Here is a 17,619-nt window from a genome sequence, read left to right as displayed (position 1 = left end):
AGCTGCCAACTGCTCAGCTCTGGTCATTTCCCCAGATTATCCTACTTCACATTTTCATTTTGAACTTGCTTCTTCTTTTAAGAAAAAGCCAAGGTTTTATGGCCCTATCATTGGAATGGTCATTAATTTTTTTTCTTTGCCCACCATTCTCTGTCCTAGAAAAACTCCCATGTCTGTTTTTCCTTACATCCTTTAGTCCTAACCTTTTGGCTCTTTTCTCATTGTTTCTTCCTAAAGGATATGAGAAATCCAAAATATGAGCTCCTGATTTCCCAACCTTGATGGAGCAGAGTAAGAGGAGGTAGCTTACATAGACATTTATGCATCATTTTTTAATGAAAACAATTGAAGACTGAATAACTACTCACTTTAGTTTTCCCATATTTACCTATTCAAAGACATATGATAAAAAAATACTTCCCTAGTCAAAGAACTAGTAAGAAGATGTACCGTATGTAGGCATTTATGCATTGCTTTTTAAAAGAAGATGAAGATTGAATGACTACTTAATTTGGTTCTCCCAGAATTATTTATTCAGGGACATATAATTTAAAAAAAAATCACTTCTCTAGTTAAGGACCTAGTATTTATTAAATTTTTACTGTGTGACAAGTACTGTGTTCAAAACTGGGGATATTTAAAGAAAGGCCAAAGACAATTCTTGCTTTTGAGGAGCTTTTAGTCTAATAGGAAAATGAGAGAAGGCATAAAATAAAATACTGCATTTTTGTTTATGTAGATTCAGGCATTACACATGACAGGGTAGATTCACATTCCTCAAATTTCCAAAATTAATCATTTCTGTGTGAAATGAGTATGCTTTAAAATGATTTTGAAACGTATCTATAATAATAATTCAAAGATTTTTTATCTCTGAAATGTGTCTGTTATAGTAATTCAACCATCTATGACCTCCCAGATCTCAAAAGGATCTAAGTGTCCACTAACTGAAATTCATATGATCTTCATGATTCTCACAATTTAGAGCTTAATTAGAAAATTATTCATAGGTGATAATGAAACCCAATTTATTACAAATGTTGAGTTTGATCATTCATGATTCCAAATAATATTTTTATTGTCCATCATTATTATAATTTTTACTAGAAATGGTAAAGAGGGAGTAGTAGAAGGCAAATCTTGAAGTCTGGAAGGTGTGAGCACAAATCTTGCTTCTAACATCATCCTAGCTGTGTGACCTTGAACAAGTCATGTAACTTCTCAAGGCTCTAAATATTTAAGTAAGTTGCCTTACAATGAGGATATCATAGGTTTAGAAATCACTTTATATCTGTAAATTAAAATGAATCATCATTATTAACTAATTATTCTATCTCAAATAATTCCCCCAGAAAGAGACTAGTCATCTCTCCTAATAAAAGACTTACCAAATTTAGTATTGTCATTTTGAATTGTCATTTCAGTCATGTTTGACTTTTCATGACCCCTTTTGAAGTTTTCTTGGTAAAGATACTAGAGTGTTTTGCCATTTCCTTCTCCAGCTCATTTTACAGATGAGGAAACTGAGACAACAAAATCTGAGGACAGATTTGAACTCAGGAAGAGTCTTCCTGACTCCAGGGCCAGCACTCTTTATATACTGCACCATTTAGCTGTCCCTTCCGATTCAAAAACTATTCACTAATATGGACCAGCTATCAAATTCTCAGGTTTAGAGCTTGACTATAACAAAATTTGTGTTTTTAGCATCTGTCATCACACTTCTCCTTATTCCACATTCAAAAAATCTAATGTCTTCACTTTTCCACCTTCTTCATCCTGATTTTTAAAACACTCTTCAAGTTTCTCTTGTGATCATAATTTTCAACACTTTGCTTTACCACAAAATAAGATATTTTGACGGAAAAAAAGATAACATTTTCCCCCCTCCTTTCTAGTCACTAGATTCACACCATTCTTTTCCTAGATCCACTTCCTTTTCCCATTATTTTCTCCTTCACTCCATTCCCTTACTTCACTTTTCATCCCTCCTTCTGTCTCTACCAATCTGTTTCGCTAAGACACTATGTGAACGTTTGTTATTGTTGTAATTGTCACTGTTAATTTTCTCCCTCTTTCATCTTCAATTGTTTCTTGTTGTCTGGCAATGCATGTCTATAGCCTTCTGTACTAATTCTCAAAGATACAAAGAAAGGCGAAAAGCAGTCCCTGCTCTCAAGGAGCTTAGAGTCTAAAGGGAGAGAGAAGATGTAAGTAGTGATATTCAAAAAGGATGTATATGATATAATAAGGGGGTAAAGTGGCTGATAACAGGGGAGTTGGTGATACAAGTGAGTCACCTGGGCCAGGGAGCCTGTAACTACTGTAGCTACACAGTCAGGGATGTGTAGCCTGGGCTGTGATGCCCAGTCAGTCTCCCTGCTATCTATAGGCTCCTTTAAGGTGGAGAGTGTGGAGCCCCTCCCTGCTGGAGTGAAAGGAGAACTCAACAGGAAGTGAGGCACACACACTTCCTGGACAAAATGGATGCTTGCCCTGTACTTCCTTTGGAGTCAAGTGGCTGCTATTCTTCCCTCTCCTCAGCCCCTTAGTCCAGGATGATGTTATAAATAACTACAGGAGCTCACAGTTTCAGGCTAAGGGTTTATTTAAACACCGGAGGGAAAACTGAGGAAAGAGGGTCAGCAACCTTTTTGGCCATGAGAGCCATAAACGCCACATTTTTTAAAATGTAATTTCATGAGAGCCGTACAGTGCTCACAGTGCGCTCCTGTAACAGCGCCTAGAAAAAAAATTGACTTTATGGCTCCTATAGAAAGAGCCATATCTGGCCCTCAAAAGAGCCAGATATGGCTCAAGAGCCATATGTTGCCAACCCCTGGTTTAGGGTCTGGAGAAGCTGTTGCTAAGGGTGACTGGCCAGTGTTGGCAAAGGACCTAGAAAGTAAGATCAGGCTGAGGGAACCAGCCCCTCAGCCAGGGATAATTTCCACTCCCCTGATATTAAGTGATCTACCAGCTAGACAGATGAGGTTGATGATTTGGTTTAGGGGTGTCCCTGTTGCTAGGCTGACATAATCTAATTTACTACCCACGATCCACCTCCCTCAACCCGGGGTCCCCAAGGGAAGTCCAGGGGTAGCTGGGTGTCTGGGTGAGGTCAAGGAAATCAGAACCCCCAGGATAGTCCCAGCTCAAACTGTCAGGTCTTGGGACAGGCACCTGCTGTGCCAAAGTTCCATTCTCCTAACTAACATGATTGCCTAGGGTAATTTTGCAAATGCAAGAGATCTTGCATAAAACCTGCATTACAAGGAGCTAAGCCAGAGATAGTTTCTGGGGGAACACAGGAAGAATAAGGAAGACTGGAAAAGGCTTTTTGTAGAAGATAAGAGGTTAGCTGACATTTGAAAGGAGCCAAGGAAAAGGGAGAAAAAGTTCAGGGCTTAGGGAACAGCCAGTGAAAACCCTTTAAGTTGGGAAATGGAGTGTTGTGTGTGAGGATAAACAAGGAGGCTGATATCATTGGATTTTTGAATATATCACAGGGAGTAAGGCATAAAAAGACAGGAAAGGTAATGAAAGTGATTTTTAAAAATATACTAGTAATTTTTAAAAATTTTAATTCTTGCTATCAATGACACTTGATGTCAGTCAATTTATATTACTGTCCTTATTTTCTTCTCATCAATATTACAGACCAATGAGACATCTCCTTTCTAAAATAACCTAGTCAAATGGAATATCAGTTACATTCAGAATCTTTTTTTCAAAATATATCCATGGAAATATGCAAAAGATGATCATCATGGACCTGTGAGTTATCATTTACAATGATTCCTTGGGTATTAAATGCTATTACTCATTGTCTGATTCAACTGATCTATTTTTCTTTGATTGTTCCTTTCCTTCTGAAGTGAAAGGTACTGGAAAAGGCAATATTCAGCCTCTGACTGTAGATATAATTCCAAAGTTTCCCATCTTCACCCTAATGCTAATGTATCACCACAGGACTCCTTAATGGAAACCATTCTCTTTCCTTCCATCCTGCTGCTGCTACTGCACTGTCCAAATTGGAAAGATCTCAGACTACTAAACCATTTTTCTTCATCCAGGTCAGTTTCCACCCAACTACTGTGTGCACATGACCCTCTCCTCCCCTCCCCTCCACTTCTTTATTCTGAGTACTATAATCAGATCGATTCTACCATTGCTTCTGGAGAGGATGGGTCAATTGAATGTACTCTTAATTCTATAACTATCCTTATGACTTCTCCAAAATGCCTTTCACAAGCTACTACTTCTTCACATGTCTAACTTTTTGAGAGCATGGATTTTCTCTCTTTTACAAAGGCTTTTTTCACTCACTTCATTTGTTAATTCATAGAAGTTTGCTGGAGTACTGAATGGTTAAGAGTCAGCATAGGAGACCTGAGGAGTTAGGTTCAAGTCTTATCTCTGACATATACTATTCTGTGTCCCTAGGCAAATCATTTAAATTCTCAGTGCTCTAGGCAACACTCTAAGAATAAAAAGTACATACCTACCTTTGTAGAGAGACTTTCTCTACCTGGGAATATGCCATACCAATGAAATGACAGATCTAGCTCCTATCCTATTCATTCATTTCATTCATACCTATTTCCCAGAGAATGCCACTGATCCTTCATGGGAGGAAAGGAAACCCACAGCAATTTTCGAGAGATAGAAAATTTCCAAATAGATTGATAGTCATATACACAGCGCAAGTTCACATCATACCTTGTTATTCAATTAGATTATGAGCAGGAGAAACCACTGCCTATTATCATTAACCTTTAAAACTCTAATGAGCTCTATGACAACTTAGCTTTTGAAAAAAAAATCAACAAGTGCTTGTTATGTGCCAGGCACTATGCTAAGCTTGCAAATGAAAAAGGGGAGAAAGTCTCTGTCCTGAGGGACAGATTTTGTTGTCTCAGTTTCCTCATCTGTAAAATGAGCTGGAGAAGGAAATGGCAAAACACTCTAGTATCTTTACCAAGAAAACTTCAAAAGGGGTCATGAAAAGTCAAACATGACTGAAATGACAATTCAAAATGACAATACTAAATTTGGTAAGTCTATTATTAGGAGAACCTTACATTCTATCGGGAATGACCATATGTGCACGAATATATTTTATACAAATATATGTAAGTTGTTCAGTCATTTCATTAGTATTATGACTCTTGATGACTCCATCTAGGGTTTTCTTGAAAAGGTACTGGACTTATTTGCCATTTCCTTCTCCAGTTCATTTTATAGATGGGAAACTGAGGCAAACAGAGTTAAGTGACTTGCCATTGATCATATAGCAAGTGACTGAAGCCAGGTTTGAATTCAGGAAAATGAGTCTACCTGACTTCAGGCCTGGTACTCTTCTCTACTGTACCATCTAGTTGCCTATATCTATATCTATTAATGCATGTATAAACATATGCTATAGATAGACAGATAGAGAGATCTTTAAATCACAAGTAACAGAGGAAATGAGAAAGGTCTCTCCTCAATGTGGTGCTTGAAAGGAGTCTTGAAGAAAACCAGGGATTCTAAGTCTGAGGTGAAGAGGGAGAACACTCTAGGAACCAGAGAAAGCCAGTAAAAAGGCATGAAGGGAGGGTAGACTGAATATTGTCCATAGAGAACAATGGCTAAGCCTAGAGGTAGAGTTGTAAAGGGAAGTTACTTATAAGAAGCCTGAAAAGATAAAAGATGTTATACTTTTGTTTTCAAACATCAAAATTAATTTTTCAAGTAAGTTTCTTTTCCAAGAGAATTCTAAAGATTTTATACATGTATGAAGGCATAACTTGATATTTCAAAATTTACTTCTAAAGCTAGGATCATAGGAGATATTACTCAGTTTCCTCTTTAGACTTGAAAGTCCCTTTGATATGCAAAAGAAGCTTGATTGTCTCTTTGTGTCATGAGAAATTAGATCTATCTTATTCCAAGCTTCCTGAAAAATTAGAATTCGAAGCCATCGTTTCTTTCATAGTTCCTCCTTTCCTGTCCCTCTCTATCCTCCAATGTAGCATTTTGATGTAATTGTGCCCTTGTCAGCATAATAAAGGGAACAAAAGTTAAAATGTAAAAGAAAAAATTTGTGATAACTACTAGTGAGTTAAAAATGGACAAACGACCAGAATTTGTAATAAAAGACATTTTAATTTTAGAATTTGGAAAAACATGCTTTTAAAAAAAATTCTTTCTTCAGTAACAAAAAAGGGAAATTCCTAACTTGCTTTTTGGGAGAGAGACTGTCCAGAAAAAGTTTTCTATTTTTATGGGCCATCCTGTTTATCTTGTGCTGCTGAAAGCAAAAAAGAAAAAAAATCATGTTGCATTTTCACAACTTCAGGCATAAATATCATCTCTTGGTACTTATCCTATTAATTAGATGATATTAAGTCAATCAGTAGAGCAGGACTGAGGGATAAGAGTTTCCTTATCTAAAATAATCAATCATTACAACCTACAAAATTAAGAGAAATTGATATTTTTGTAAAATTATATACTACTTTATAAATGATTCACTCTAGAAAAAGTTTTCTTTATTTATGGACCATCGTGCTTATCTCATACTGCTGAAAGCAAGAAAATAACAATAAAAAAAGAGCATGTATGTTTACAACTGCAGGCATAAATATCATCTCTTAATGCTTATCCTATTACTTAGATGATACTGAGTCAATCAGTAGAGCAGGACTGAGGGATAAGAGTTTCCTTATCTAAAATAATCAATCGTTATAATCTACAAAATTAAGGGAAATTAATATTTTTATAAAACTATATACTTTTATTTATTTTATTTATATAAATGTGTGTTAATTTATATATTTTTATATAATTCATAAATGATTCACTCTAGAAATTCATTAAATGAGTTTGCTTCACTTACTACGCTGAAAATATTTTAACTGCTCAAAATATATCTATATGTAGCTTTTTGAAAAATCCATCTATTATATCAAGCAAGGTGGATTCATTCAAAGAGCTATCATTTCCCAATTTTCCCGACTTTAAGGCTTAATCACAATTTTTTCTAGCGGTTTAAGATTTGCAAAGTGCTTTCCATGTATCGTGTCACTTGATGCTAACAACCTTAAGCAGCAGTAGCTTTGGCATTCTTGTCCCTGTTTATGGAGGAGGCAACTAAGATTCAGGGAAGCTGTGAATTGCACTCACACAGCTTGTTTGTACCTGAGGCAGAATTTGAAACCAGGTGTCTTCTGATACCAATCCCAGCACTCCTTCGTCTCCAGCACAGTGCTCCTCTTATATAATGTGATAAATGTGGTTGGCTAGTTCGAATTACTGAAATTGTTTATGTGCCCATCCACTCGGGAACTCAAGCTAGATGTTTACAGAGCATTCCATGATAGAATAATATCTGCATTAATGAATAGGAGATGGCCATTTGTAATGAGTGTATGGATTGTTTGTATGCAAATAGAAGAAATTAAGAGCTTTAAAATTTAAGCACATTGTCTTGAATCTCATTTACTTTAGCAACTTTACCCACTTTTCATGACTAATGGTAAATTTCTGCCCAGTCCTGGATCAATTCACACTAATTTTTAATTAGATGAACTTAAAACACTAACAATTTATTGTTTTGATGTAATAGTTTTTTTGTACATTATACGACAAGAAGTAGCAATAACATGGTACCCCTTTTTCATGACATTTCATTAGTGAAGCTTTGTTGAACTGCAACTAGAGCCAGCTAAGAGAACTGTGACCCACACCTGACATTTAGGAAAATCCCCATGATAGAAAGTTAAGAGCATTGACCAATGAGATGCGTGGGTTATGGCATGGTACTAATAACTCCTAGGCTGTGAATGAGAGCCCTGTGTATGCCAGAAAGCTTTGCACCAGGGCCACAGACTAAACTCCTATGTCCAGCCAACCATCTGGCAGTTGCTGCTCTTGGTTATAGTGAGGTATAAGTAACAGATTGGTCATTACTTTTTGGAAACTAATCACTTCTCCCTAGAAAAAAAAATAACATTTTTTTCAAATGGCCACTACCTCCACACAGAAGAGTAAAAAACAGATAATAAAGTGCCTGGTCAGTGAATATTTGTTCTAAGAAAAGGGAACATGGGAATAAATGTCAGGTACCAGAGCTATTCCTATAAAGCACCATCTTCTTTATTCCTATAAATATCAAGGATCGTCTGACGTTCTTGAACCTGATCTCTGAGTCAATTCCCCAAATCCCCGGCTTTTTTCTTCCTCTCCTAAACACTTGAAAATTTCCCCACTACAAGAACAGTTATGACAGCTGGGTACTTGATTAAATTTCTTGAGAGCATGATATAAGAGCCCATTGTAGAAATCTTGGCTGCAAAGAAAAAGAGCAAAGCAAAATAAGCAAGTAAGCAAATAAATAAATAAATAAACTCAACTTAGGAGGGGAAAAATAACTCTGAAATTTCTAATATCTACAAAAATTAGAAGAGATTGACTCAAAGTCAGCCTAGGAGCATTTATAAGTTGATTTCTACCCTGCTATTTCCCAGAAAGGGGGATGCCAAAGAAATTCTTTCCTTGAAATAGATTGCATTGTAAAAATCAGAGCCAAGAAATGGAGTATATGTTTTTGGAATAGCCATGAGGACTGGATCAAAGACTAAATGGCAAGAAATAAAAAGTAAGAAGACTGGAAAGGTAGTTGGGGACTACATTATTAAAGACTTTGAATGCCAAACAGAGGATTTTGTATTTGACCCCAGAGGCAATCTAGGGTTGATAAGCACAGCCTAGATGAGACACTGGTAAAGGAACCTGAGAAGCAGCAGCCACATGGGTAAGAGAAACCCAGAAGTGAGCGGTGTCACATAAACCTAAAGAGGAGACAAATCCTAAAGAGGAAGAATGACAGCATCAAAGGCTGCAAAAAATCCAAGAAGGAGCAGGATTGGGAAAGAAACCATTAGGTTTGACAGCTAAGAATACTGGTAACTAGAGAAAGGAGATTCAGTTGAATGAGAACATTGAAAACTGGACTACAGACGACTTAGAAGACAGTGAGAGGAAGAGAAGTGAAGGCTCTTGGTATAGATTAAATTCTCAAGTATTTTAGCTAACCCCTACCCTCCCACCAAAAAAAAAATCTAGGAGAAAAAGGAAATGATAGGGAGATAGGATAGTAACAGGGATGATAAAATCAAATGAGAGTTTAAAGATGGATGAGAAAGATGAGTGTTAGTAAGCAACAAGGAAGGAGCTAGTAGATGGGGAAATAGGAAAGTGGGATGATAGGGAGCAGGGGCAATTTGGGGAAGATGGAAAGAGTATCAAAAATGATTGAAGAGTGGTTTACTTTAGCAAGGAAAAGGGCCATGTCCTCCTGAAAGACAAGAATAAAGGAGGAAATTGTGAGTGCATATGTAAAAAGGAAAAAAAAACCCTATGGGAAAAATGTGATTCATTAATCTCTAAATTGGTCTTTTATTACCAAAGTCTCAGAAGATTACAGAAGGAATTTGAAGATCTCAGAGAATCGAATAAAATAATCTGTTTTAGTAAGTTACCAATAATTCATTCATGTTTTCATTCATTCTATTTACTCATTTTTTCATTCATTCATAAAACACTTGAACTCCTAATATATGCAAAACTCCAAATACATAGATATCTAAGTAGCACCTAGCATGATCCCTTCTACATAGGAGTTGCTTAATAGGTGCCTGAATTCAAAGAACTTCTAATTAAGAATATATATCAGGCATACGAGTAACTACGATAAAACTAGAATATAATCACCATGCAAAAGAGATATAAGCAGAATGTAAGCAGAATGACATGAGATTTTAGAGGAGGAAAAACTCACAGTTAGGAGAACTGGGGCAGCCTTCATAATTGGAGCTGGAGTTAAGGCATTGAAGGATGAGTACAATTGCTATGTGTGAAAGTATGAGCAGGGGAGCACATTTCAGGTAGGAGTGCAGTTGGCAAGAAATTGCCACTTCAATTTGAACATAAAGTGCTGAAAAAGAAAATACTGGGGATAGGGGATTATTTTAAGTTTCCTATTTTCCCCATTACAGTACAGAGGCAAATGAGGCAGTCATGTGAAAGCAGAAAGATTTATGAAAATATATACAGGTCTCTTTTAAATGATGTCAATGATCTCAAGCTATTTTTGGACACAAGAAGGTAGTATAAATTGTTATTTATACTAATGTAAGTGGTATCCATAGCAGAAGAGATCATAGATTGATTGAAATATTGAATTAGATATATTCCATCATCAATGATTTTGGAGAGGGGGTAGAGAGAAGGAAAGAGAAAGAGGGGAAGATTTGATCTGCTCTACCTGTACACATGATTTTAAGACTAACTATTCATGACTATTAAGGTTCTGAAAGTATTAACAATCAAAAAACGAATAAAGAATAAAATAGAGAAGACTAATCAGTAACTGACCTTTGAAAAGATTTAGAATGTTGCCTTGAAGCTGTTTTTCAAAACCATTACGCTGTTTGAAATAAACATTCCTATCCTCAAAATGTTTGTCATCAGTCAGACATTGAGGATAGAAATATACATTTGAATTTCTAAAATTTTATCCACTCACAAAAGTGCTTGCAGTGTAGATGTGTCTCCTACATATCCAGTTCCCATGGACTTTTTGGAATGTTCAGGAGTTATTTTTTATGTGATAAGATATAAATTCCTTATTTTGGTAAACTGACTCCTTATTTTTCATAAAGTATCATAGATCTTAGCATCATAGGCTTATGAGCCTAAGGCTCATCGATTTAGAGTTTAGGAAGGGAACTTAGAAGTCACTGCATCCAATTTCATCATTTTGCAATTGAGAAAACTGATGTACATAGAGGTTAAGTGACTTACTCAGGGTCACACAGCTAATAAGTGCAGAATCCAACTTTATCATAAGTAATGTAAATAGGAACTGAGTATTCTGAACCTAATTGTGCACAAAAATAATGAGAACTACTGGCCTTTATGTAATAATTTAAGCTTTGTAAAGCATTTTATATGTTACCTGATTTTTCAGGACAAACTCAGTGGGATAGATGCTATCGTTATCTCCACTTTACAGAAGAGTAAACTAAGGCTGAAAGAGATTAAGTGGCTTATCTAGGATCACAGAGTTAAGTATCTGAGGCAGAGCTTGGACTCAAGTCTTCCAGACTTCAAGTCCAGAATTCTAATCACTGGCCATCTAATCATTAGAAAATATTCCCATATCCCCATGGATCTTCTGTGTGAGTAAACCCCTTAGAAATGCATATTATAACCTCCATACCTGACCAACATACATAATGCTTGTCCATATCCTTCCACAAGTTCAACACATTTTACCCCATATGCTAAGGGCCTTCTGCCAATGCTCTTAATGTGGAGAGGATGCTATCTATCTAATTAGATCTTTAATGATTCATTTTAAATCCCTTTATGACAGTCATTTCTATGTATCCTTTTTTTTTCCTCAAACAACACATATGGTCATTGAAACCAAAGAGTTCTGTTGTACTCTTTATTTTTCCACTCTTTTATGTCATATTTTTAATACTCAGATTAAACTCTAAAACACCCTGATTTCCATGTTTAATATAAGTTATTGTGCCATTAATGCTTGATCTTAACTAATGTATATAAAAATAATTCATCTGTATTTTCATTTCTTATTCCGTTTTGATTTTTGTATCTTTTGTGGCTTACATGGCTATACTTATTTTATGATGGCTGAATGCCAATAACACAATTATAAGCATGTGAACCATATAAGACACAAAAATCAAAGGGCAGTAAGGAATTAAAATGTATACAAACCTATCCATTCTAATGCTATTAGAAGCATTTGTTTGTCCCCATAGATTCTGTTCACTAACATGAACATCTTGAAATGAAAAGTAACAAGATATATTGGATGTATTTATCTCAACTATTCAACAAAAAAAAGTCTTAAGAGAATTATGTTAGCAAGCCCAGACTGTACGATTCTTACTAATGGGAAAAAGGACTGAACAAGTTAATCTAGTCCCAGTACTCCCACATTAGCTGTGTGACCTTAGGTAAGTCATTTCATATTTTAGATCTCATCTGATAAATGAAGAGAATAGATAACATGTGATCCCACCAATTCCTTCAATCCTTGGGAGTCCATTAGCCCATTACAATATCTGGACTTTTCTTATAAGTCATGGCACAAGGTTTCAATTTCTGAAAATCCTATAATTACCTTCAAAATATTTCCCCTTTATGTCATTCCCCTCTGCCTATGCTGCTGCAATACCATGAGCAGGATATAATGGGAAACCTTCTCACATGCTCTTTTCTTGGTGACTAGAGGTGTGTCTTAAGCAAAGAGATCATATTAGAAGAAAGGTGTGGTAACTGAAAAATTCTCCATTTCTTTGAAATTGCTAAGAAGATGGTAAGGATTTGTGGCATCTGGGTGGTTCTGTGGATGAAGAGCCAGGTCTGGCAATAGGAAATCCTGGGTTCAAATGTGGTCTCAGATACTTCCTAGATGTGAGATCCTGGGCAAGTCAATTAACTCCAAATGTGCAGCCCTAACAGCTCTTCTGCTTTGGAACTGATACCAAGTATTGATTCTAAGGCAGAAGGGCTTAAAAGAAAAAGAGGTTGAAAATCTACAGAGGGCAGAAATCTTATATTGATAAATTGGTGTAAAAATTTAGAAAGAACCCTTAAATACTTAGCCATCTATTTTCTCTTTTTGCTCTTGTCTTTTTGTTTAGGAAAGTGGTTCTCCAAGCACACTTCTGGACAGAGTTTATCTCTCCCTCAATATTCCTCATGCTAGTCAGACCTGTACATGAAAGAGGAGGAGACTCACTTGGTAATTGGTTGTCAACATTCATGAGTGATTGTGAAGGGAAAAAAAAAAACTGGTCTCACATCAAGGCAATTTTCCCCCCTTTTTCATGACCATTTGAAATCATAGAAATCAGGTGTCTCCCAAGGCTTCCATTATCTTCTCTGGGACCTTGCCCTACTATGTCTAGACCAAGGCCCCATCCATATAGAGGAATGCATAGCCATGTTCCCCAGGCATGATTCTTTGCCCAGTAGAAACATATACATCATATGTAGGAGTGCTTAAACAGTTTATTTCCTTCACACAAAGGGAGTGAATCAAGACAAGCATATAGAGGGATATATAAGCAAATCCACTGCTAAGGAACTCAAAAATCCTATAACAGTTTCTAAACTGCTACATGAATATTCACCCTAATGATTGTACAGTAATCAGCTCATAGTATACACAACAGAACAATAGAAATCTGGGGCTTACAGATTGCAGAAATGAATAAATCATTATTTTTTAAAGTTGTAACTAAAGATAAATTTTTTCTTTTATGTTCTCAAGTGGAATAAATATAAGAGGATGCAATTTTGAGAAAAAGCAACAATTTAGACTTGGATGTCTGTTCTTACAGATTTATATAAAAAAGAGTAGTCTTCACATTACTTCATCACTCAGTTTAGATTACAGCTCTTGTATTTGTCTCTGAATAAATTAAAAAAAAACTGCAACATGAGGCTTGACCCTGTATCTTGCAGGAATTCCACCCTGCCATTTTCCATGTTGCAAAAACAAAACATAGATTTACTTTGCTTTCCAGTCTTCTGAAATAGCCTGCCTTTTAAAAGAAATATTTAGAATATATTAACCTTATTCCTAGCCCAGAACTTTGAATGTTTTGTGGCAGATACCTAAGTTTCTTTTCTAAAATATGGGATAAAATTCTGGATAGGGTAAGAGGGAATTATGATGTCACAGGCACATGTTGTCAGAAAACTAGATAAAAGGGACCAACTAGATAAGAAAATCCAAAGAAACCAGAATGAAGACTATGAAAGGAGAAAACTCTCCTGCTATAGTAAGACCAAGTGATGCGTACCACTGATAAAAACAAAAAAAAGAAAAGAAAAGAAAAGAAAACTTTGTACTATTTAATGTCATCCATTTGGTTTATTCCTCAGTTTTTCATCTCTAAAAAAGTCCAAGTTGGGCATCATTTCCAATGCAGGGCATCCTGTTCTAGACCAAAGAACATGGGCAAATAATAGTGGTAATTCAAAATAGAATGGAATATTCTCTGAACTTCAGGCCCAAATATTTCACTACATATGTGTTGTTGTCCGATTCTGGACCTAAAATGGCTGTTTGGCAGGATGTTGTTGCTTGGTGACCAAGAGTATGTCTCCCAGACCACAGAGTGATCTGAATATCAGTATCTGATCTCTTCCTAGTGTTTTTAGTTTTTTAAATGCCCTGTGATCAGCAAATATTTGTTAATATTGTGATTTTGTAGCCAGTAAAAATTAGGCTTAAGACATCTATTCTAAAATCTACTATATAGCATGTATGAAAAATAAAAAATAAGACCAAGTCTTTTACTATAAGACTACAAGTTAATCCTTGCTTCAATTAAGTCTATGTTATATGTCTAGTCTGTGCAACCTCCCAGTTGCTATCACTCTCTCTTTCTTTCATTAGAATCAAGTAGTTAATTAGCCCCAGCCTGTCCTCTCCCCTTCTCTCTTTTCCTTTAACGCTGCAGTAATGATGTCTAATTACCAGCAGCAGTGGATTACTGCACGGTCAGGAGCAAATCTCTCTGGCTGACAGCAAAACTGAGCAACAAACCTGAACGCCTCCAGTAGCTTAGAATCATTCTTGAAACTGGACTTGGAGGGTATCTACCTTTTTTTTTTTTTTTAATTGATATGTCTAGAGTCAAACTAGTGATTGTTTCCTCCCAATGAATGAGTGTACTCCATCTACTGAAAACAACCAATGGGGATTTTAAAGAAGATAATTTTCATAAATGAGGAGACAAATGGTATAAGAAAGCCTACTTTATGGAGATTTAAGAAAAAAAAAACTTTGATTTGGAAGTGGGCTGTTTCTATAAGCAGAGGGGGCTTACATTTCTGGGACAACGGCAGCATACAAATTTCACAAACCACTACAGAGCAGTAGGGTTGTTCATGAATTATAAACCTCTTCAACATTTTGATTCAGTCTTGAATGGGAAGCAGAGCTTTTTAGCTCTAGACAAAAACCATTGTTTTCTCATCTCCTGAAAGTTTGATGGCTTTTACTCCAAAACTTCCAAATGTGTTTTGTTTTTAAGGAAAAACACATTGAACTCACTTATCATGAGCTCTAGAATAATCTCTGTAATAATCTTTAACTGTGCCATGCCAACTCAACCTCAGTGGGTCCTTGGTAAAGGGGTCTCTAAGGAGGCAACGTTTGGCATTCACTTTCATGTTACAAATTCACATGATTTTGATGGTAAATTTGGGATTATGTATAAATATGTTTAAATGACCAGATTCAAAGGATAATCAGCTCACGCAATTTACACATAGGTGGAAGCAATTTGATAGATCAACAGAAGGAAATAAGTTTTCCCTAGAAGAAAGGAAGAAAAAGTTTCTGGCATCACAGATTTTCCCTAAAAGTATCTCATTCTAGTCAAAAGGAAATTTTTTTGTCTTTACTAAGTACCTTTTTTAAAAAAATGGATTACATTTTTGATTGTCTTTAGCTAGTCTATTAATGTCCAAATGAGAAATAAGTCCATTGCTTATAAATTATAATTTCTTTTAGCAGCTAATTTTTTAAACAGATTTCCAGTTCTTAAAATTATGATTTCATAAAGTGGAAAAAACTGTTGATATTCATTCTATTATTTCTGAAGTATATACAGATCATTTGAATATTCACCTCAGTTCTATAAATATTGTCTACATCAATCAGTGGAGGGCGGGGATAAAGGAAAGGTCTGACTTATTAGAGATACACCAAATAAAACAGTACTCTTTCTAGACTTAGTTTATGTCATTTACTTCCATTTCCCATTTTCCTAGTGCCAAACACCTATAAAATACATCCACCCCAAAACCATTTTATTTAAATAGAGAGAATTGTTTTCCAATGTAAAACAGCCTTCTCACTGATACCTTGAAAAAACTACATTCAAATATTTTTATTTTCCTCTATCCTGGTTAAGGTAGAGTAACTCCCAAGAAGTATCCTCTTTTGCATACTCTAGGGATATTGTAAACAATGAACTGCTAGTAGTAAATAAGGATGCTTTAAGAAACCAGAAAGTCAAGGTATAAATGCAAAGATGAATGATGTGTTACCTTCTGTCATCCCCCAAATCAAGAGACTACCTACCGTGGCATGATGGAGAAAGAGAAGCATTATTAATTTGATATATGCAAACCTACTTGTGGCCCATAGTTCCCATCTTCTTAAATAGGAAATTCTGGTGCTCCTGCTGCTACCCAACATTATAGCTCTTCTGCTATGAGAAAGAACCAGGACTAGCTTTCCAGGCTCAGGTCTCCCAAAGCTGGCAATGCTAGTGGTTCCCAGCGACTGTGCTTAAAGCAAGCTTCATAGCTGTGAGAGACTCGAGCAATCCCAGAAAGAGTAAGCAATAAATACAGCATTTGATCACGCTTAGAGCCCGTCTCTCTCTTTGTTGATCATCCTCTAACTGCTTCTTTATTTGTGGAGGGGGAGCGAACACATCCGCATATCTAAAATCTAACCAGTCATCGCAATAATCCAGGCGTGCGTGCCTGCCTGCTGCCCCGCGTCTCCCAGGCTGTGGTCTAACAATAAAACCTGATATCCTGGGGAAACCCCCAAATCAACGACCAGCGCCACACTCGGGCTTTGTGCCAATAAGGAGACACAGTACACTATCGATCAGAATCGTACGTTATCAAACCGGGTGGCGGCGGCGGTGGGATGAGGATGTGGCCTTTATGTGGCGGGCAGGACACACGCCAGACGGGCAGCTGAGGAGACGGGACAATAGCCCACCCCCTATCCTCAAAGCCCTCTCCTGCCCGGAGAGAAACAGCAGAGGAGGGTGCGGGGAAAGGGAAGGGAGGGGACTGGAAGTGCATTAGGGCTGTGCAATAAAGGACCACAAAGACTTAACTGTGGGAAGAAACGTGCCTGGCAAATGCGATATGGGGATGACTAGGGGGCGGGCAGGTGGAAGGGTGGGGGTGGGAGAGAGGGAAAGAAATGAGCCAACTGTGGCTTCCCCCTTCCCCTCCGGGCTGCCTTGGTGGGTCGTTCGGCGGACAAATGCGAGAGGAAGGCAGGGACTTCACTAACCGTGGTTTTGACCGGCACGAAGAGCACTTGCTTGCCACCTCCACCATTGACCTCGTCCGAGTGGCCGAGCTGGAAACCTTTCGATTTGACCCAGAATTTAAATTTGGCATTATCCGTGGAGCTCGACTCGGAGCCGTTCAAGAGCTGGACGATCCGGTCGTATTTTTTACGGGTCACTGTCTTGGTCTTTCCGGAGTCTCCGTAAGTCCGGAGGCACCAGTCCTGAAACTGACGGTACATGTCCCGGTCGCTCTCCATGATCCCCTCGGAGATAGCCGGATACCACCCTCCACGCCACGCCACGCCACCGAAATGGGCCGCCTGGATTTTCCAAATGTACTTTGCACCTGTTCACCTAGTGCTCATGAAAAATGCATCCACTACCACAATGTGGAACAAGAGGAGGTCCCGGCTTGCAATCAGATCCCGGCTTTAGGGGGCTGGGGTGGGGGAGGGAGGAGAGGGTCCGG

At 37.2% G+C, this 17,619-nt stretch overlaps 1 protein-coding gene across 6 annotated transcripts in view; it reads right to left on the bottom strand.

The window, feature by feature from the left end:
• NOL4 (nucleolar protein 4) overlaps positions 1 to 17,407 on the bottom strand; it is a 436,338-nt gene extending 418,931 nt beyond the window's left edge. For all 6 annotated transcript variants that reach the window (XM_044658027.1, XM_044658025.1, XM_044658028.1 and 3 more), the window contains exon 1: positions 17,150 to 17,407. In XM_044658027.1, coding sequence (XP_044513962.1) covers positions 17,150 to 17,407 — 258 coding nt within the window. The remainder of the gene's footprint in view (positions 1 to 17,149) is intronic.
• Between the last annotated feature and the right edge of the window lie 212 nt (positions 17,408 to 17,619).

This window comes from Gracilinanus agilis, chromosome 1 (genome assembly GCF_016433145.1).
Source record: "Gracilinanus agilis isolate LMUSP501 chromosome 1, AgileGrace, whole genome shotgun sequence".
Classification (NCBI taxonomy): domain Eukaryota; kingdom Metazoa; phylum Chordata; class Mammalia; order Didelphimorphia; family Didelphidae; genus Gracilinanus; species Gracilinanus agilis.
This window is presented reverse-complemented; position numbering and strand designations above follow the sequence as displayed.